General features: G+C 39.1%; 1 protein-coding gene across 11 annotated transcripts in view; it reads right to left on the bottom strand.

Annotated features, from left to right (window-relative positions):
• Positions 1-30: 30 nt before the first annotated feature.
• LOC129354773 (pleckstrin homology domain-containing family A member 5-like) overlaps positions 31-23,126 on the bottom strand; it is a 128,628-nt gene continuing 105,532 nt past the window's right edge. For 6 of the 11 annotated variants that reach the window (XM_055024266.1, XM_055024268.1, XM_055024272.1 and 3 more), the window contains 15 exons: positions 21,923-22,003; positions 17,626-17,688; positions 17,467-17,547; positions 17,227-17,379; positions 16,054-16,155; positions 15,695-15,803; positions 15,135-15,178; positions 13,301-13,483; positions 11,779-11,914; positions 8,706-8,827; positions 7,152-7,343; positions 6,806-6,946; positions 4,703-4,848; positions 4,235-4,389; positions 31-3,423 (listed from right to left, as the gene is read on the bottom strand). In XM_055024266.1, the coding sequence (XP_054880241.1) occupies positions 3,389-3,423; positions 4,235-4,389; positions 4,703-4,848; positions 6,806-6,946; positions 7,152-7,343; positions 8,706-8,827; positions 11,779-11,914; positions 13,301-13,483; positions 15,135-15,178; positions 15,695-15,803; positions 16,054-16,155; positions 17,227-17,379; positions 17,467-17,547; positions 17,626-17,688; positions 21,923-22,003 (1,743 nt within the window). In that variant the 3' untranslated portion in view covers positions 31-3,388. Of the gene's footprint in view, positions 3,424-4,234; positions 4,390-4,702; positions 4,849-6,805; positions 6,947-7,151; positions 7,344-8,705; positions 8,828-11,778; positions 13,484-15,134; positions 15,179-15,694; positions 15,804-16,053; positions 16,156-17,226; positions 17,380-17,466; positions 17,548-17,625; positions 17,689-21,922; positions 22,004-23,126 lie in introns of those variants that run through there. The other 5 variants (XM_055024270.1, XM_055024267.1, XM_055024269.1 and 2 more) reach the window with 4 other exon arrangements.

The raw sequence follows: 23,126 nt of genomic DNA, 5'->3' as shown, positions 1-23,126 counted from the left end.
TCATCCATTGAAGAAAATAGACTGGACAACTTTAGGAACATCAACATTTATTTCACATGATATAAAACAGATGGGGTTTGAACCTTTTGCATATTGGCCCTTATAATGACAATGTCTTTAATATTCACTCTTTTTCAGATTAAATTATGCTTCTTATTAGAATTAGTTTTACAGTTTATACACGTCTTAAATTTATTCGTCCTGAAGCGCCAAAGTCTGCCTTATTGCTTCATACGTGTGCTATTCTCCTATGTATCACCATTTAGGACAGAATCACAGACTCTTTACTCATGTTTGCTACCTAAGAAAACTAAGTGAGAGAAAAACAGAAGACAAAAGCTGCAAAAACAGACAAAAATCTGAAGCATTCTAATGCATGCTCAAGACTTCAACCAAGACTTAAATCACCCTATCCAAATAAATATTTTAAAAAGAGTTAGTCCTCTACAAAAGAAGAGAAAAACAGCAGCATGAAGTGGCACCATTTTGAAGGAAAATTGGCTGTGTTTGTATATATTTATACTTTTAAATACTTTTATCTGCATATATGTCAAAGGACAACTTGTATTTTTATGAAAACATGAACCCTTCAGCAAAATAAAATCAGTACACTTTAGTGGTCACTTGGGGTTGAAGTTAAACACTGCAATGTGTGTGGAGGCAGCTCATAAACATTGCCACGTGTGACAAGGTTTCTCACTCTACTTCTTATTCAGATTAATAGCTCTGTACTTTAGCAACAAAATTCTAATGATCCCAGGATCAAGCTCCACATTGTGTCAGCACGTTTGCACTTATTCAGCAGCTCTGATTGTACAGGGGCTGTACAATCAGAAGTGTTTGCCTGAGGCCTTGTTGAGAAACAATTACAGAAAATACAGACATACAGAACATGTTAGCATTTTTGTTTCTCGTTCTAAAATGTGAGTTTCTATTGGGGCACTGATAACCTGCTTCTTATTCCACAGTTTCCTCCACACAGAAGGCCTGCTTTCCTGGTTTTGCTCTGAGGTTTTAAATTTTACCCAATTGCAAACATTTGCCCATGATGTATAAAATGTGCCAGTTTGATCCTAAGAAGCTTATTGGAAATTGCCTGCTCTTGTGAACAACATCCTCCACTGTGAACAGAGCTGATATGAATAAACGGCTGTTAAAATTAATGGGCAAAGCTGCCGACATGGATTGGCAGTGGATCCTCCACTGCCATTGCTGAAACTACAGGAAGACTACAATTCTAAAACAGAACAGAAAGTGAAACACTTTATTTGACGGGTTGTGCATAGTCATGACACCGTCATAAACATGAAACCTGTCATGAATATTTATGACTGTTGTCATAAAGTGTAATTTGGTAAATTTAATACAAAGCTGACATTATTCAAAATGTCTTTATTATGACAACTTGACATTAACCAAGAAATCATGATTGTTTTATATATTGTTATATAAATTACTGATTAAACTTAAAAAAAATATGTAGCTTTATGTTATTTAACCTAAAGTTTAATCAGCTTTAAACCCTACCCCCATTGACTTTCTCCCAAAGTCAATGAGAGAAAGCCCAGACTGAGCTTTGAAGTGAGATTTGAATCGAGCAGAATAACATAGGAAGGTGAGGACTAGGCTAAGTCCAAAGCCAGGCTTGGACAGTGTAGACAGATGAGTCCATCTGGGACTCAACTTGTATTAGCTTTGGATTTTTGCCACACAAACCATTTCAGTTCTCTCACCTGGTGCTTCCTCTAGAATAAGCAGGTGTAGGTGATGCAAAGGTTTGAGGGAACCGTTTCTGTCAAGGAAAGCAGATTTGTGTTTGACCTGATTCTATGGCTTTCCAATGGCGTGAATTGAATATTTTTAACCAGATTGGATGATGACAAAATGTGAAACAGTATGTTGTCGTTCACTGTAAAGTGAGACATAGTCTCACCAGTAGGCCATTTGGTTTATGACACTTTGGAAGAGCCATGTAAAAGTACTCATAACCCTTTAACATTTGTCCACAAACTTCAGTCGGCATAACTGTGATGTAATTGGAAATTATTATTTTTAAAAAGAAAAACAAACAAAATACAGTAAAAAGCATGTTTTTAAAAAGTTAGAGGTGCAGAATAAGGGATCAGTCCCCTTACTCTGATCCCTCTAAGTAAAATCCAGAACAGAACAACAAGTTGATCAGAGTTAATGGGACAATGGATGGAGCTAAATCCAAAACAATCCTTATTTCTCTGTTGTTAATGAAGTGTACCAGTGAGCTGTCATCATTTCTTCAATTTCAACCAAGCAATTTAAACATGTCTGAAAATGATTCAAGAGTCAGAAATCAGACAGAAACAGTAAAAGTAAGAAAAGCTCAAAGATTTACCATAAGTGGCCCTGACATCCTGTCTAACATAAAAATGTTAGACAGGGATCTGTTCTTTACTTATCAGTAAAGAAGGATTCCGTTTTCAACAGAAACTCCAAATGATGGCATCATCTACAGTCAGTAGATGAGTTTGCGTTCTGACAACGTTTGTCAGATTAAAAGTAAACTTTGAAAACAACATCCTTGAGACAGGGATTAAACACTTTTGATTAAACCCAGATTGCAGTAATAACAGTAATGTGTGTGATATATTCTAAACTTAAACATTGTTTTCTTTAGATCTAAACCGAAACTTATCCATCCATCCATCCATCCATCCATCCATCCATCCATCCATCCATCCATCCATCCATCCATCCATCCATCCATCCATCCATCCATCCATCCATCCATCCATCCATCCATCCATCCATCCATCCATCCATCCATCCATCCATCCATCCATCCATCCATCCATCCATCCATCCATCCATCCATCATCTATTTTGTCCCCAGTGGGTGCGAGGCGGGGTTTACCCTGGACAGGTCATCAGGAACTTATAGTTAACAAAAATAAAGTCTAAAAAAAGAAGATGTGATTATTTAATTGGTATAGGTTTTACTTACTGAATTGAGTCACTGAATTAAGACTTTTTTTTTCTTTTGATCCACTCAGGGTTTGCCCATTGGTAAAAACATAATCTATAACCAGTTCATAATGTTTTTTATGCAAACATGTTTAGGGGATAAAAGGAGCATCTGAGTTTGAAAAATGTCTAAAAGGTATTAGCCAATGACAAGCTCTGTCTGTGCCAGGATTCAAAGACTTCCCACCAGCTGTGTACTGTGATGTTGCTGGTGGTGGGAAGTGGTTTGTACTTCCCCACGGCTCAGAGAGTCGATCTCTGAGCAGGCATGTAGCTGTAGTCTCTAAGTGATTCTGTCAGGAACGCAGAAAGCCGTGGAAACATGCTCTGTGCTGGTTGGCTACATTTGGGCTTTATGGGATGTTGTTTTGGACACTGAGGCTGACCATGCTCACGTGTCGCTGCTAACCAAGGTAAATGTCTGCACTGCAGGGAGGAGAAGAGAGGGAGGAAAGCATGTTAGTCATGTCTCGCACCATTTTACTTAGGAAAGTTAATAAAAAAGATTTTTTTTTAAAAAAAGAAGATTTTGTTCCAAGTAGTTTTAAATTTGTGCCTGTACTGTGATGAAAATAGTCAGTGGCTTATTGTGTGAACCAAAACAAATAAAATCATAATATTTTACTGTACTGTATGAATAACGCAGGAAGTAGAAGTAGAAGCAAAAAATACATAGGCTATTATGGAAAGTAATTAGTTACATGTACATTTATGATTGTAATCACAATTTATCTAATTTGTACCTTAAGTTGTCTACAAAACCCAAACTATGACTTGAATTTGTTTGAATTTGTTTTGAGTAAAGTTACATTTGATGAGTACCATTAATGAGTGAAAATATAACATGAGAAACAGCAGAAAAAACAGCAGTGATCTTTCAGCTGGGTTTGTGTTAAGATCTCATGGTGTTGCATCAACGGGAAGACAGAGGAGCAAAACCCACCAAATTTAGTTCAAGCTAACTTCTGAGAAAAAGAAAAACCCTTGCTGAATTTAATGCATCACTTTAATATAGTAATCATTATTATTCAAGCTTATTGTAAGCTTGAATAATATTTTAACAACTAATGGAAATATCAGTTTTATCAGATTAAAAATGTCAATTTTATCAGATTTTTAAGATAAAAAATAAAATAAAAACAGTCAGTCTTATCAAGTGAGACTGACTGTTTTTTTTTTTTTATCTTATCTGAAGCAATTTCTCTTTGGCTAAATGTGGGCAAAGAATCTTTTTTACCAGACAACATGTTGCTGTTATGCGTCTTGCTGTCTCCAGTCAGCTGTTTGCAGGAATCAAGACTCTTCCCAAGCTGCTCCTCCTGGCTTGGAGGTAAGCTCTGCTGTTCCTGTTCCTGTTCCTGTTCCTTAGGCTCAGGGCTTGATGGATGAAAACTGTATTGAGCAAAACACATCACATTCATAAAAGCTCAATATGTAGTATATTTCAAAAAGTCTCTAAATGCAATCCAGAGCCACCACCTCTGTGAAACAGTGGTTTTGATTACAGCTCATCTGTCTGCCATTCCACCATGATAACATTAGCTTCTTTTTAGGTTGTCTGTATAAAAAAAAAAAATCAACTTCAGTTTGTTTAGGAATGTTTGCCCAATCAGTGGTCATGGTCTCACTTTCCACAGAACTATGATTATCCTCTAAATCATAGTTCTGTGCTGTTTAAAATATATTACACTCTCCACACACAGACCTGTTTTCAGTGAAGGTGTTTGTAGGAGAGCTGGTCAGATCTTGACCTTTGCTCTCATCATCCTCAAAGGGTAGAAAGTTTACGATCTCCACATGCTTTGGATCTGTGTCGAGGTCCACAATGATCACCCTCTGGCGCTCACACAGCTGCAGCAAATAAATAATACTTTCAAAAGAAAGAAAGGGGCTGGCAGTAACATAAAATGTCAGAACAATGTTTGAACAATTTAGTAAAATTTCAATTTTTCAATTTTAAGTGCCTTTTTTAGCTGTGTGATTACATAACATCATAATCAAAATTTTTAGATTATTATCTTTATTCTGCCTTTTTAAAAATAAGCTTTCTTAACTTTTTGTTAAAATTGTCAGTTTGACACTGTTCTTAGCCAAAAACAACCAGCGTAGCACTAGACTTGTGTACATGCTGCTCACACCCTCCCTTGCTCTGCTGTAAATGTGCAGACTCGTGAGAATGGACAGATTGTGATGAGCAGGGAGGAGCTCAAGTGACAGCTCTGGCTCTGATTGGTTGTTTCTGACCGAACCTGTATTCTGTAGGACCACAAGTGTAAGATTTCATTTTACACTTTCACACTCGCATATTTTTAGCAAATACGTAAAAATAAATAGAGGTGCAGTAGGTAGCATTGCTGCCTTGCAGCAAGAAGGTCCTGGGTTTGAATCCTGGCATCAGGTCTTTCTGCATGGAGTTTCCATGTTCTCCCTCTGCATGCTGGATTCTCTCTGGATGAGAGAATCCAGCATGATCTCCAGCTTGTAAGCTGGAGATCATGTCCAAAAACATGACTGTCAGGTTGACTGATCTCTCTAAATTCTTCTTGATGTGAGTGTGTACATGGTCATTTGTCCTGTCTTCTCTGTCCTGGCGATGGACTGCCTGTGGTGACCCTGCCTCTCAGCCATTGACCGCTTGAGATATGCACCAGCTGCCCACGTGACCGCATTAGGGATAAGTGTGTTAGAAAATGAATGGACGGATGGATGTAAAAAGGAAACATTTTTAAATAAAAAGTACATAGTGCAATTTTAAATCAGTCTTCACACAAGAAATTTTTCAAAGCTGTGTGTGTGTGGGCGGGGGTTAAGGTTAGGGTTTCACGTAAGTTTGTTACACTGAGCTTGTGGAAGTTTGTTAACCTCACTCCTGCTTACATGTGACAAAATGGAGCTTGAAGATGTTAAACAAAATCTGAAAACAGGAGAAGGAACTCTGCTTTACTCAAAAGGCGGTCTACAAACAGAAGAAGCAAAATCTTATTTAAAATATGTCAGGTTCACTTCAGCCTTGGCCCTTTAATTAAAGTTGGGTTGGATTGGGCTCAGAGACAATGTCAAAGGACTCGGTCCCGGCCAGGTTGACTTTTTTAGGTCCATCTGAACTCCAGTGCAGATTTCTCCACCAGAAGCGGACCAAGAGGAAGTTGTGGTGATGTGCAGGTTAAAACTGCAGGTTTAAATGCAGTTGTTTAATTTTCTTGTTCATATGTAGTTATTGGGGCCACAGTAAGTAGTTTTTGTCTCTGCAGAAACAAAAATTAAAAGTGTTCATCTGTTTTATGTGTGATGAGATCATAATTTTCTGTACAACTTATGGAATATTGATTCAACTGCATAAAACATACAGGCCGTAACCTACATATGTCTGTATATGATAAACCCTAAGCTTTCCACCCTGTGTGGTCCGGTGGCACTGCACTGACTTCTTTGAGCATTTTTAAGAGGTTTTTTTTGTGTGTGTGATTTTGGGAACTGAAAGGCTGACAGAATACCCCATCGCTTGCCCATCGTCCGACTGTGTCATCGGTCATTCTCCACCTCAATGCTGCGCTAAGATTGCAGGAGGCTTGAGAAATTGACGGGCAAAAATAAAATATGACTAGTATAACTGCAAGAGTGAAAATTACTTCAAAATGACCTCTGGTATGACTCATGCTTATATCACATTGAGTCAACATCGCTATTGGTACTGCATGCATTGGTACTGCTTGGTACTGCTTGGTACTGCTTGGTACTGCTTGGTACTGCTTGGTACTGCGTGCATTGGTATCACATTGAAGAAAAAACAGTGGAGTGTAAGACAAACCTGTGGTGAGATCAATGGCTCATCTACACTGTTAGCCCCTGATGTTGCTTCAGTCTGTTCCTTATGAGCAACCTTTAGTTGCAGCAATGCTGTCTCAAGCTCCACAGAGTTCAGACAGGCCACTTCTGTCTGCGTCCGACGCTGAAGACACACATTGACACCCACACAAACACAGATACTACAGTATGAATGGCTACAAATATCCTGTGGTATATTCACTTGAATTAACTTTCAAAGATATCATAGTTGTTAGGTTTTGAGGAAAAGATAAACATGAATTCAAGTATTTAACAAAGGCATTTTGCTGCAGATTGACATGCAGCAAAATGCATGTATGCAGAATCACCTGCAAGTGGAGGAGGGAGGTGTCTTTGTTGAAAGAAGATGAGCGTGACAATGTTTCTCTTCTCTTCTCTCGGAGTGATGATGCCTCCTGGTTTCTCCTCATCCTCTCCAGCTGCTCCTCAACACTCATCCTTGTTCTGATGAAATCACGCTCACCAAATCCCATCTGGTCCACTGCACTCCTTGGACGATCCTGAGGAAGACCAGACTCAGTGTTGTGCTTTAATGCTCGGGTAACCTGCATGAAAAGCACTTACATGTAGACTAGAGTGAACTTTGAAAATAAGGAATAGTAGTTTCAATGAAATGGATCTTGAACACATGGAAGGAAATTTAAAATGTATGTGAAAATTCTGCATATTGAAAATTAAATGTAAATGTAAATTCTGAACTGTCAATATACTTTCTTTTTGTTGTTCGAAGCCATGGTTCTGTTTGCTTTGTACTATGCTTGCTTACCAAGATGTCATGGATCCCTTCTGGTTCAGACTTCTGGTACTTATGCATTAGTGAAGGTTTGGTGTCAGATTGAAGTGTGCTGAGGAAGAAGAAGCTCATGGAGGCTAATGGTTGCTCTCACTGCTTGCTCATGACAGACAGGCTGCAGCCGAGCCGCAGAACGTTGTCACCATTAAAGTCTCCAACAAAATCACTTTGGGTTAAATGAAGCAGCGGGGTATAGAAGAAGCAATGGTGCTTGTCAGGAAAGCAACTGTCTTCTACTAATTATGAGTTTTATGTATCACAACATTTCTTTTCAGTTAATGGGAATATTACAATATATTTAGGTCAACATGTACAATAAGTTGTTAATCATGGCTCCCTTTTAAGGGACTAATGTCACTCATGTGCGTTCATGAGGTAAGGTAATAGTCAATGACAGTGTCACAATAGTCCATTGCTGCTACATGTCTGTCCAGGAAGAAAAGATATTGCAAGTCAGTATGTGCATTCTGCTAAGTTTCCTTAGAAAGAAACTTTTTATCTAATTCGAATAATAAACTGATCTTGACTGTATTGTTTGCTAACTAAGATTGAATCGCAATGTCAAAGTAAGTGACTTGAAATCTGTCAGATTGCATTGAGTTTACATTTTTTGTAAAGTGCCTTGAGATGGGATTTTCTATAATATTATATAAATACATTTAATTGAACCTGTGAAAATTCTGCCTAATTTACTCTCTAATTCAGGGGTAGGCAACTCCAGGCCTCGAGAGCCGGGGTCCTGCAACTTTTAGATGTTTCCCTGGTCCAACACAACTGATTCAAATAGCTGAATCACCTCCTAAAGGCAGTCAAGTTCTCCAGAGTTCTGCTAATGACCCCATTATTTCACTCAGGTGTGTTGAAATAGAAGCACATCTAAACTTTGCAGGAGACCGGCTCTCGAGGCCTGGAGTTGCCCACCCCTGCTCTAATTGGTGAGTCACTCTTCTGACACACACTGTTGCAGGAGACCATGGGTCTGCCATATAAGTGAAATAGTATGGCTTTTTTTCACGATTGAAGGTTTGGTGTCTCTGTCGATGCAGAAGAAGTTCATGTTGACACTTACACATCTAGATTCAGGTTTTTTAGTTTTCCTCAGGGTGACGTAGGAGGCAATAGTGGAAGACTCAGGGGGGCTCATGGGAGATTTAGTCCTGGGAGCAACAATGCCCACAGGGTAGGGGGGCACTGTGAAGAAAAAAAAAACATGTCACTTACCCTTCAGCGAGCAATAAGTAGTGAATAGTTCAGTGTTGTGGTAAAACACTGAACTATGCTACAAAGACAACAAGATAAAGAGATGGAAAAGAAGAGACATGCAAAAGGGGAAGTATTATGTAAAATCTACTTATTTTTAGCTTTACACAATGTTATGAGTAAAGTTGATCAAAAATATATCTGGAGTGTTTTGATCCTTTCATGTGTGTTTGAGAAATCCTTTAGAGTGCTGTGGCAACCTAGCCCTGTGCAACTCCCAGCACTCTGGGCTTTCTCCTCTTGACTTTGTATATTTTTATTTTCTTTTAAAAATATAAAAGAAAATAAATCCATATACAATTGAAAAATACAATTTCAATTGTATTTTTACAATTGAAAGTGAAAGTTTCTTGATTGTGCTATAAATTACACCATCTGGATGGAAAACAAATAATATTGCTGCCCATTTAAGAAAATCACAAGAATAAGTACCATTACTTAGGTTTGATTGCTCATTTAGTGAATGTGCATTAAATGTTTATAAATCATGTACAGATTACCTAAAGAACATTGAATAAAAGACTACAGTCATACTACAGAATAAAAGATACGGTAACTATACTCCTCAGTTTAAATTGGCACATACTATATTCCTCATGTCTTTGTCATCTTTATTCATGCTATATTCAGTAAACCTGTAGTATGAAACTTTTATAGATTTTCCTTACATATTTGGCAAAACCATCGCTATACTGTAACAGAATGGAATGAGAGATAATCCCGGCACTGATTAGAAGCAACAAATCAAAACCAGGTCTTAGTGCTGTCCGTCATAGTACTTGCTTTATCAAGCTCACTGGACTTCAAAGCACTTCACACTACATTCACCCACTCACACATGTTCACACGCTGATAGTCACAGCTGCTCTGGGGCAGTCTGGACCATGCTGGCAATACCGGACTTTCTGAACACCACCATCAGGCAAAGCGGGAGAAGTGCCTTGCCCAAGCATACAATGACAGAGGATGGAGCAGGAACCCACTGATTGCAATTTACTGTGGTAAATTGTTTCTCCACCATTTACCAGCATGTACATGAGCCTGACTCACCTCCTGGCTCTGATTGGTTGTTTTTGGACAGTAGTGGTGCATTTCTTCAGAGAGCAATAGCAGCTCAGAGAAGAGTTGGAGAAGGTTGATGTTTTCACAGATTATAATTATAGATTTTTTGGCCTATAAAGTGAAAATTTTAACAAATATGTGTAGTGTTTGACCACAAAGAGACATTTCGGAATGCTAGGAAAACAGTCCGATCAAAGGTCACCAGACATTCAGTTTTTAAAAAAAGTTGTACTGAGTGACTTGTTTAGAAGTTTTTGTGTCGTTTTCTTCAGTAGTTCTAGATGCAGCGCCACCAGAGGCGCGGGAGGAACAGGTTTTCCAAATGGTTTGGATTATGTGACACGGTGCAGAGTGAAAGAGAACTGAAGAAGTTGAAAATGTAACAAATGTTGCAACTTTACTCCCACATGGAACTGAATCTACTGTACTATCAGATATGAAAAGGTTCTTTAATATTAGAAAGGGTAGACATTGAAGAGCAAACCATGCAGGGTGAAAGTCAAGTTTGGCTTTAACATGGCCACTCAGTGATCTGTATACATTAGTGTGAAAACACAAAGAAACTAAAACGTATTATTTTCATGTTTTTACTTTAAAATGCACTATACTGCTGTACTGTATTGGCTCACCTTCTACAGAACAGCTTCTACTCATCTGGGACGGCTGTCCACAAGCATTAGGAATGTGTTTATGGGTACACTGCGGGATTTTGGACTATTCTTCCAGAAGTGCATTTGAGAGGTCACATACTGATGTTGGGCAAGAAGGTCTGGCTCTCTGTCTCAGCTCTAATTCATCCCAAAGGTGTTGAGATCAGGATGCTGTGCAAGTTCATCCACACCAGATGTTTTGTCTTTATGGACTTTGCTTTGTGCTCTGGAGCACAACTCAAACTGGAAGAGGAAGGGTTCAGCTCCAAAGTTTTCCCACAAAGTTGGGAACAAGGAATTACCCAAAATGTCTCGGTATGCTAAAGCATTCAAAGTTCCTTTCACTGAAACTAAGGGGCCAAGCCCAGCTTCTGAGAACCATACATCATAATCCCAAACTTTATATTTCACACTATGTGCTTCAGCATCCGATGACCCTGCTCAATCAGTTCACGTGTTCTGAGTTGCTGTCGTTTTTGTTTTTCTTGCAAAAAATCTTTCTAAAAGGAGAAAAAGAGCACTTCATTCACCTCTGTACATGTGCAGGTCTATTCTGCGTTTTCTCTCCGTTCAGCCCTCCAGTCTGGTTTCACTCACAAACTGGGCCGTGCAGATTAAACATTTTTACAGAATGTCGAGGTTTACTAATGTTGGAGGCTTTAATATTAATTCAGAAATGTTACTCTGTATTCTTAAGAAGATTGCACAACACAATTTTTACTCTTAGTTCGTTGCACAGGGATTTTAAACGCTGCTGTTTGTGCAGGGATGACAGAACCAAGTCGTACAGCTGACAGTGTGACAGGTGGCATCCTATCATAGTTCCACGCTGGAATTCACTCAGCTCCTAAAAATGACCCGTTCTTTTAATTTTATACACCTGTGGCCATGGAAGTGCTTGGAACTCCTGACTCTGATCATTTGGATGGGTGAGCAAATACTTTTGGCAAAATATTAATTTTATAGAGAAATGGTGAAGGGACCACCTGCAGCCTGGGTACACTGTGATCTTGGCATAACAGCCCATTTCTCCAAAATGTACAATTTAAACCAGTTTATCTGATGCATCACATTTTCTCACAATATCAAAAGAACAAACCTCAGTGGTCCATCCTCTGTAGCTAGAACATTATCCTGCTATCGGTCAGTAAACACAAAGTCTGAATGTACCTTTGGATGGTGGGGTGTCTTTACTTTCAGTAGACATTTCAGTCTTGTCCTTATCATCACCGTTGGCCTCGTCTCCTTCTTCCTTCACAGTTGTGAGCTCAGGCTCGCTCTTATACAGCCGGTAGTCTGGAGCTTGCTATGAGAGCAAGGTGAAGTGATCCATGGTTAGAATACAGTCAGTAGAGCTTTTAGAAAATATTCATACCCCACTGAGGTTTTTAGCAGTTTCTCAATTTTCAGATTCAGAGTAAATGGTAAGCGGCCTGTACCATTCACAAAGTACATAGGACCCCAAAATACTTTACACTACTTCAGTCATTCACGCATACATTCCCATTCTGATGGTGGTAAGCTATGGTTGCTCCTATGAACTGGTCCCACCAGGCCCTGCGATCCACCGGCAGACAGGTGGGGATCTTACACAAACGATACAACAGCAGAGACGGAGAACTGGAAACCCACTGATTGTAAGACAAACACCTCCAACTGTCACCACAATCCTCCCTAGTGTACAATGGATTTCTGCTCCTGACCGAGTACACAAACACTATGTGCTGAGGTTCTAAGGGTAACTAGCTTACCTCCGCTTGGAGTCACTGTAGGTTCCCACATGTTAGCAGACAGTCTGGGAAGAAGGGATAAATTGTATTTTCTGAATCAAGAGGATACAGAAGTCCCTTTGCTGATGTCATGGTGTCCTGGCTTTAGTCATTTTTTTTTCTTTCTTTTTACATCGGGTAATCTCACACATAGAGTACTTACTCTACCAGTCACCAGAACCTTGTTATTCACCTGGAGGGTTTGTATGTCCATTACAAATCCATTTAAACAATGATCCAGATGATGGAGGGATCAGACCTCTGGAAGATGTTCAGAGAATCTGCTTTAGACCGAAGGCAATTAGAAGCACCAAATTTTGTTCAGAGGTATCAGTGTAAAGTGGAATATATTCAAGGTCACACTATACCACAAACTTTACTGAATGAAATTTAATTCAAAGAAACTGAAAATATTAAGAATCACTTGCACTTCACAATGAATCTCTGAGTTGTGTTTGATGAAATATGCCGAAGTTTAGGGGTATGAATATTTTTGCAAAAATATATACACACTCTCACATATAAAGGCTACAGAGCAAAAAGTCATTTTAAAGTTTTTGATACATTACTATTATTGTTATGTCTAAGTTTAAATAAGTGGTTGTAAAACAGCTCAGAAGGTTTACTGGAGGACGACACGATGTTTTAAAGTCCAAAGGTAAGATGAGGGACAGACACAACAGGAAAAATCTGATGACAATGATGAAACGCAGGATGAACCATGAATAGGTGAATATCATGATGTAGCTTGGTGTAGAAACGCAGGGCGGATGGAGGTGGGTAAGTTACTGGGAGGAACTTCTCATTCTGTAAATATTTGATGGCGATGCTGAAAATGATTAAGGTCAGATGAAGTGTGTTCTTAGATGATGGAGGATGAAGGGATGGTGGAGGTTGGAGTGGAGCCTTTAAACAGGTCTTACACTGTGCGCTCCATTCCTGGAGCTGGTCTTGCGCTCTTCAGGGCGGTGAGCGTGGAGGGGTCGGCTGCCGGGTTGTGGGTGGTGGGGGTGTGTGTGAGGGATGCACTCTGAGTCATAGCATTGAGGGAGGGGTGGGCGAGTGGGCGCCCTGCTCCCCTCTTTAAGTGGGCTGGGTGGCACTGCCTGTTGACAGTTAAACAGCACAGCTCAGAACCAAGACAGGACCACGCTCACACCGTCACACTGAGGACGAGCTCAATGGTTTAAATTATGTGGTAGACAGCATAAGTACAATGGCGTGCTCACATTATGCACAAGCTGGAACAAAAATGTTTGTTCACATGTCCAAACTGCTGTCTGTAGGCTACAGAAACATGCCTACCCAACATGCATCGGGACATGGTGACACACCAGACAGACAACTCTTCACTAAACTGGCTGTGCTGCAATTTGAATTTTAAACTGTTGGACTTCTCCCTGAGTCATCTTCTGTTGTGAAGTACAAAGCTGCATGTAAAAAAATTAGTACAATGAAGAAGTTTATGTGTTTAATGAATTCATCTCAAGAAGTGAAACTCAAATATTACTTTGATATATTGATCAGTTTCTCATGATTTTTGCCTCAGCAAAGGAGAACTCAAAAATTTGTTCAGAAACAAATCCTTGATTATCAATGATCAAAACATTTTCAAGATTCCTAATAATCAGAGAAATGATAAAGGATTTTCATTCAGAAATGTTATGTTGCATCCACATAATCATGGGAAAGAATGCAACTGGTTCAAGCAAACAGCTTTGAGGGTCACAGTCACAGAATCCAAACTACAATGATAATTACATTTTCCAACTTGTTCTGGTCAAACATACCAATACCTTTAATAACCATGGTAACACTAGCAAACTGGCCTGACCTAAACCCCACAGAGAACCTGAGACACTCGATGACCCAAAGTCTGCTATTATGGAAAATGACCTGTACTTGTATAGCGCTTTATCAAGTCAGAGGATTCCAAAGCACTTCAGTCATGAAGTCAGTCACCCATTCATATACCGACAGTGGTAAGTTACATTGTAGCAACAGCTACACAAACGATACAACAGCAGAGACGGCAGGCAGCCTTGGTATGGCAAGGCTGCCATGCACTTCATCCACCAGGCCTGAGTTCATCTCCAAGGACACAACAACAGAAATATGTGGTCCAGGCCTTTGAACCGGCAATCCACTGGTTTCAGGATGAACTCCTGCCTCCTGGACACCCTGAACACCGATATCCTCCATACCACACCTCACTGATCCAGTGGAGCCAAACCAAGTACTCCAAGTTCACTAAGTTACCTTGAACTGACTTAAAATGAATTTTACTGATATGTTAAAAAGAATTACATCTCGTCTTTTAATAATGAAAAAATGTTCAAAAGGCCAGTGTTTCCCAAGCCTGGTTCTCAAGGCATGTTTTAGATGTTTCCCTGCTTTGATACTCGATTCAGATGAATGCAGTTCAGCAAAACCTGGCAACTGAAATCAACTGGCCTGAAGAAAGGAAACACCTGAGACATGCAGACATTCCTTGAGGCCCAGGAATACTGTGATATACTGTGATCGTATAAACAGGCGTCACTCAGAGGTTTTTCAGATGAACTTCTTCATTTACTCATTATACTCAAATGTCAGAAGCAAAGAGATTCGGGGGATGAAAGCAGCAAAAACTCAGATAAATAATGGGTGCCAATGCTGCTGTGGCCTAAATGAGCACATAATATTTGGTCAAATACTTGGAGAGTAAAGGTTATGATTTAAAATATGTGGTAGATGTAATGTGTGGGCTTGCTTTACCTCATTTTTCTGCTGACTGGAAAGAGGCGTGGAACCAGGAAAACCTGCAAAATATAACAAAAGAGTAGAAATATCTGGAGGAACCACTAAGTCAGACCAAAATCTCCAAAACCAACTAAGCGAACATGGCTGCCTGAGACATGGCAGCATAAGAAGCAATCGCCGAGATGACTGCCTGTTTGAAATAACAGGAACAAACATTTTGGAGTAAAATCATCTTCAATCCCATTTATTGTAATAAATTAGAAGACTATTGAAAAGACCATTTATTTTAGAAACTTTATCACTAAGTGAATCAAATTATATAAATTAATTCCACACAGATTAATGTTATGTTGTTAATTAATCATTAATCATACCAACAAAAAGCTGTTTTCAAAGACAGAAACATGGGCTTGTCAGATCATGTTTCATACCTATTTAATGGTTGTTATTGTCATAAGGTATTTTAATCTGACAAATGAGGCTCATAGAAATGCATATAGTTTATTGGAAATGACTATATCACAGCAGAAAAAGATTTGGCTGCCAAGGTTGCAGAAAGGTTTTGATAAACTCACCACACTCTGTTCTCTGCTGAGGTTTAGTTTTAGACAGAGCCTCCATCACATCCTGGATCCTCCAAAGCTCCTTCTGGATCTGGATGTGCTGCTGACTTGGAGGTTCTGTCTAAGACATACACACACAAAAGAAACATATAGTAAGAAAAGAATGTGCAGTTTAAAAACAACCAGTTTCACTCCTCAAGCTGCTACAGAACCCTAAAACGCTCCAGGTCGGATTGTTTGCCCTCGCAGGATTGTGTCATTTAGCTCCTAAAGTGATCTTGAATGTTTTAAGAAAAGACATTAAGCTCATTAAGGTGCGAGTCACCAATAAAGAGTGTGTGTTTGTGAGTGGGTCTGGGTCTGTCTGCTACCTGTGGGCTGCCCAGGGCCTCCAGCTGCTCCAGCAGTTTGGTCCTGGCCAGAGTAACGTCTGCCTCCAGCTGCTCATACTCCTTCAACGATCGCTCCAACTCCTGGGAACAACAACGACACACAGAGTGTGTGCAGATGTGTGTGTGTCCATATGCTGTGCATATGAGTCTTAGTAATATTTAGTATTATGGAACAATGTATTGTTTATTCTAGGTTGCATGACTTTGTGTTTATGATGTAAAGCACTTTGAAATGCCTTGCTGCTGAAATGTGCTATACTAATAAAACTTGATTGATTGATTGATTGATAGACTGATTGATATGTGGCCACTAAGGTTTTCACATTAGTGACTCTGCCTTTATGCAATTAGATTCTTAGAAATTCCTTTACACATGTATTCAAAAACTTTATAACAATCTATCTATCTATCTATCTATCTATCTATCTATCTATCTATCTATCTATCTATCTATCTATCTATCTATCTATCTATCTATCTATCTATCTATCTATCTATCTATCTATCTATCTATCTATCTATCTATCTATCTATCTATCTATCTATCTATCTATCTATCTGTATGTATGTATATAAATAAATAGACGATAAGAATAAGCATAGGCTCCTTTCTTGATAAAAAATACCGTATATATCAAATAAGCACCAGTTCGGCTTACTGTATGCGTTCATTGATCATTGGGAAAATGTGAACAATATAGCCTACATATGTCTCTATATGTGCATACATGAATATTTGAATATAAATGTGTGCATATGTGCTTATGCATGTATGTATAGGCACAGCAAATATCTTTCATTTTTGTTGAATGCTAAGACTATGACTAAGATGGGCCTTGGCTTCAGGCTATTTGCTTTTTGGTAAATTATTGTTTTGTAAAGTAGCATTTTACTTTGTTTCTATGGTTATGCTGCCACAGACTTTGGCTACTGGAGGGCAAACTGACCTCTTTTTCTCACTTTCTTCTTCCACTCCTATTCAATGTTATTTCAACTTTTAACTTTTTGTTTTCATAATTTTTCTCTTCATGGAAGCTACATCAGGTTCATTGTTCTGATTGGCTGATTCTTTCCCAGAGGAAGGCATCAGCTGAAATAATGCTGCCATCAAAACTATTTTACCAAGATAAAGTAATCTGAGTCTGGACTTACGGCGGTGACTCTGGACAACTCCCTGCAGGTGCTGAGCAAGCCGCTCTGCAGAACATCTCTTTGCTGGACCAGGCTCTGCATGGCTGCTGTGTTGGAGCTGCTCTGCTCGCCCAGCTCCTGACTGGCTGACACCAGCACCGTCTCCAGAGTGTGCTGCCACAAAACAACAGAAACTCCTTACTGCATACCTGTGACTGCTCTCCATGCGGAAAGGTGAGCTTGCTCTGCTCAGGGCAGTACCTTTTCCCTGTGCAGCTGCTGCAGCTTTTCGTCCTGCATCCTCAGCACTTTGTCCTTCTCACACAGTCTGCTCAGCTTGGTCTGATGTGCGTAAACACCGAGATCAGCTGTGCAGTTCATGAGCTGCTCAGCATTTCACTGACAGCAAAGCTTTCTTACCTCTACATCAGCCTTGTCAATGGTCTGGTTTAAAGAGCTGTCTTTAAAATCTTCTGGAGCGATCTGAAAGAGGTGAAACATTCAGACTGGACCAGTGGGGGGCGCCAACAACCCATCAGCTAAGATCAAATGAAAACCAGTTTCTCCTCACTTTGAGACTGAGCAATGGTATTCCTTAGATTGGCTCTATGCCGTTAAGGAAAGAGCTCTGCACACTTATTCACAAATCATCAAGCTGGCAGTTGATCAAGATGTAAACTTACCACTGATTTACATTTTGTCCAAGCATATACTATGCTTTTCACATGAAAATAGGAATATCATATAGTTCAATTATGTACGTAGTAGAGGCTTTTATAAAAATGCTGTTGAAAACTATTTTGCAGGTCAGAGAGAGAGCTTGCAGAGTATTAAGGAAGAACTGCCAGTAAAACAATGCAAACATCTCAGAAATTCCTTTCAAGAGGGTTATTTCATACGAAATACACAACAGCTTCCTCTCTGTTAGTTAAATGTTGGAGAAAAGGAACAAAACAAAAAAGTTTTGAAAGGGGAGCATAGAGGTAGATAAAGTGCTGAAGCTCAACAGCACAAGATTAAGAATGCTATGAAAAGAAAAAAAAACTAAACAAAACAAAACACTAAACTATAAACATATGAGCTGAAATGTTTGTGAAGAAGAAGTGAATGTTTACTCATTGAGGCTAAATATCAGATGAACGAAACAAAATGAGGAGTCAGATGAGATTCTTATATTTTTGTCATGGAGGACAGGATGAAAGGATTCATAGACAGACCACTAATCACTGCTGGTGAAGATGCAGGAATGTTTAGTGTAGTGATTTTTCTACCAATCATGCAGAAACAACTGAAAAGCCCCACAGAACATTTCCACAGACAGTGGTGATGTGGGGCTGCATGTCACAGCACATCAACATGACCATGCTCTGTAGGAGGGTCCGGACAGGGGTCCATCCTGCAGGGCTGACTTCTTAACTACTGCATGAAACAGATAGAATCTCAATTATGATGACCGTTGCTGTCTGACATAGTGAAGTGAGAAGAACTTCTGGTTGGACTCACGAAAGTTCTGCTAACCTGAGCAAACCCAATTCACAAAAGCTGCCCCTCTGTACAGACCTCAATCAGCCTTTCACAAAGGGTAGAAAGTCTTTTTTTTTCATGAAGAAATTCATTTTCAACAGCCAGAGAATATCTGAAAAATACATCTTTACAAAAACTCATCTTGACATGTAGATATGCGTCATACACAACAATCTATGGCAGATGAGGACAGGTGGAGAAGGGTCTGTGTGACAGTGCATGTCCCATGCTTCAGTTTGTGTCATTTCCAATAAAGAAAAACATTTCAAATGTCAGGTGCTGAATCACAGACATCTTACAGACATCAGCTGTTATATCTAGGAAGGATCCAGTGACTGGTGTTGAATGGTTCACTGCCTAAATGTGGTGAAACTGGGGCTTGATGGTGGAGATGCGGATACACAACAACTGGGCAACCACAGCAAAGTTTTGGCTGGAGTCTGCTGTACTTCAAGTCATGTTGAAACATTGAAGCTTTGCTGAAAATAAAGTAAAGCTGCAGGGTAAACTCAAGTTTATTCCTGTGTACTCAAATAAAAAGTCTTCAAATGATTTATTGTTTCTTTTGAGAAATAACTCCTAAATTTCCAGGTTACTTTTTGGGAACTTTCCATTTGAACCAACTTCATTCAGCTCTTACGTTGATGCTCTAATATTTAACCATGAAGCCTGGGTGAGTTAGCAGTTGTGTATGGGGAAATGTTTCTGCCATAATTCAAGAGCACACATTTTCAATCTGAAAACAAGATTTCCTATCTTTAGTTCTCAAAACTTTTAATAATTTTCTTTGCATTTATATGTTGAAAGCAGGACTTCAGATATTTCTTCTCAAACTTGTAATGATTGTACTCAAAACTTCTCCTCACACTCACAATCTCTGCTCAGAGCAAATCTTCACTTGCAAAACTCTCTGCTGGTTTGGTGGAATTTTCCTGCCATAATTCAAGAGCACACGTTTTCAGTATGAAAACAGGATTTCATGCCTTTTGTTCTCAAAATTTGTAATATTTTTCTTACACTTTCATTTTAGAAGCAGGACTTGATGTAATTCTTCTCAAAACATGTAATGCTTGTACTCAAAACTTCTCCTCATGCTCACATTTAGTCTCTGCTTGGACTATCTGCAGGGCCCATCAGAGACCTTTGGAGGGACAGGGGCTCAAATTTCAAAAAGGGGCACATTGAACAAGATCTTAAAACACGGTACAACAACATAGCAAACACCCATATTAATCAAGAATTAATCATTGCCATCATGCGGGGACAATGCAAAGCAAATGTACATTTTCCCCAACAGGTGTAAAGTTTCTGTTTCTGCTGCTGACAGCTGGAGGGCTGAGTTGATCTGAGATCTGATTAAACAGACCAGAGGAGAGAAGGTCAAAGGTTATGAAGCAAGCAAAATTGCTGTCATTTTACTAATTAAGCCCTGATAATATCTATTTATCCTCTAGAACAATTTGACTGCAGAATGATTTATAGATCAAATAAAGCTCAAAGGGGTTAACTCTAGCAGTTTTTGATGATGGAAGCTCTGAGATCTAGAATTGGAAAACTGGGATATCAAGGCAAAGAAAACTCAGTAGCTGCTGTTAGGGGCCTCTAACAATTCAGGGCCTCCAGACATTCAGGAGGCCCTAGAAATGGTTTAATTGCAACACAGACCATATATGTAAACCTGTAGCATTCATTCATAGAGAATAACAATGTTATAAAATGTTATTTAATGCATTCAGCTGAGAGGAAAAAATTACATTTAGGATTTAATTAAAAAGTTTACTTTGTAAAAGTTTAAAGAATCATCTTGATAATTGGATTGTTGCGTTTCCATGGCTACAATATGGCGTAATCTCTATGTTTGAGTTGGGTTTGTTCACAAATACATCTCCGCAAATAACCAATAATCAGTGATTGATTTTAAACTCGGTCAATAAACCTGGTCTCCCTCTCACAGATTCACCTTATTGATATTTAAACATGTTAGTGATGCTGAGGTTCTTAGTGGGAAGGGTTTCTAAGGCCCCATAGTACCTTGGGCCGGCCCTGCATGAACAACCACTGTGATGCGCATCTCTGGAATCTACCTGGAATCTTCCAATGCCAGTCCACTGATGCTTGGCTTTTGATTTATTTAATTGTGGCATGTTTGGCTTTGTGGTTCTCATCATTGCTCCAGTATTTTCTCAGATGTTTATTGTGTGAACTCTAAATGCTTTGACCCGAATCTTCCTTTAACCCTTGAGGTTCTGCAGTAACTTCTATTTACAGCCGTTCACCTCCAGCCCAGATCCCATCAGCAGCTTTAACCCGTCTGGTATGAACGTGTCAGAACAAGATGCAGGAAGAGAAACTGAGTGATTATTCGACTGAGGGCAGCCAGACTAGTTTATTTTGATAAATTATTATATTTAGCTAAATATTATTGCTGAGCTGTTAGTGATTAGCAGCACACTGCTGGTGGCCGTTTAGAAAGCTGACATTGTTGTTTCCCCCTACATCCAGTGGGTGATGCAGGTTGCTATAATTGATAGTAGAAACACAGGCACACCCACTAGAAGGAAACAAATGCACCCAGTACAACACTTTGATTTGATTGGCTCAGAGGTTGCCAGGCGACTATGTCCAAAGGCAGTTCTGTTTCGTAAGCGAGCAGAGAGTCCGCTTAAGGACTGCTTAAGTGTGAGTCTGAGGAGCAGTTTTACAAGCCTTACAAGTTTTGAGAAGAAATACATGAAGTCCTGCTTTCAAAATGAAAATGCAAGCAAAAGTATTAAAAGTTTTGAGAACAAAAGACATGAAGTCCTTTTTTCAGACTGAAAATGTGTGCTCTTGGATTATGGCAGGAACATTTCACCAAACGAACAGAAAGTTTCGCAAACAAAGATTTGCTCTGAGCAGAGATTGTGAGCGCAGAGACGTTTTGAGTACAATCATTAGAAGTTATGAGAAGAAATACATAAAGTCCTTATTTCAAAATGAAAATGTAAGCAAAAATATTGAAAATTTTGAGAACAAAAGATATGAAATGCTGCTTTCAGACTGAAAACATATGCTCTTGGATTATAGTCGAAACATTTCCCACATAGTTGTGAAGCTAAATCTCCATGACAAGGTTGTGACCCAGCCAAAACTCTCAGCAGATGGGTGGATGGGCTCTGTGTCGATTCGAGTTAGCACCTTCCAAAAACCTTACTTTCTGGTAGAGTTGCGGCCTTGGTGCCGAGTTCTCAATCATAGTGTGAATCATGAAGATAAGAGGCTCATTCTCCTTCGTCTAGCATTAGCGCCGGGAAGAAGAGGATACAGTGGTGTAATAAGACAGCTGGTAAGAGAGACTAAAATATCAAATGCTGTTTAGCTGATAATAAATAAAAGAAGAAAAGGAGCTGCTCAAAAACTATGGTTTTATATTTTACCTGCAGTCTGAAACCTATGAACTCATGGACAGTGCAGTGTAGAAATGAAGTGCTTAACAATCAGTGTAGAAATGAAGTGCTTAACAATCAGACTTATGCTATAACCCACATGCACAAAAGACATCAAAGCAAGTAAATGTATAAATCAAAATATATAATAAAGTGACATGACTCAGTCCTGAACAGATGAAGAATATTAACTGTTAAAAGTCACAGAAAGCCATAGAAACCTGCTGAAACATTTGGGGAGAAACATTTCAGCTGGAAACAGACCTGCCCTCATCAATGCAATTTAACAACAGCCGGTTAGAAAATAAAGTACAATTACAAAGAATTTACAGAAGAAGTCTATCATAATGGGTACAAGTAAAAACCTCTCTCAAGATATTGTTGTAGGAAAATATATATGTAACTTGAAACGTCTTAGATTTTGCAGTTAGCCCCTTTTGGGCCAAAATACTATAAACCAGTCAAAAATTAGATGCTTTTTTGCTAGAATTCTTAGAGAAGACAAAATAATACTTGAATAAGTTTTCCAAGAGCCGAGGATCTCTTACAAAGTTTCTGAATAATTTAGAAATTGCAGGTACAGTCTGTCAATGAAAACTATGAGTCATGCATCTATCTACCATAGATCATATAAACATATTTCTCCGCTGTTGAAGAGAAAAAATATGGAAGCTTATTTCAAAGTTGCTATAGAAAACTTTGAAAAGCCAGTGAAATACTGGAATAATGCTCCAGCCAGACCAGAGCAAATTTAAACTGTTTTCATGGAAGGATAGAAAACAGCACATCTGCAAACAATAAAGTTTGTAGGAAAGATTATCATGGTGTGTCTTTCTTTCAGCATAGAGAATTCTTCATACAACTCAAGGAACAATGAATGAAGAAATGTAACTGAACATTCTTGCAAATAATCTGCAGATGAAATGAAGTTGGATTTTTCAATATGATTCAAACACACACCCCAAGAAACTC

Source organism: Poeciliopsis prolifica, unplaced genomic scaffold, assembly GCF_027474105.1.
Source record: "Poeciliopsis prolifica strain line A6 unplaced genomic scaffold, Auburn_PproV2 SCAFFOLD117, whole genome shotgun sequence".
In the NCBI taxonomy this organism is placed as follows: Eukaryota; Metazoa; Chordata; class Actinopteri; order Cyprinodontiformes; family Poeciliidae; genus Poeciliopsis; species Poeciliopsis prolifica.
This window is presented reverse-complemented; position numbering and strand designations above follow the sequence as displayed.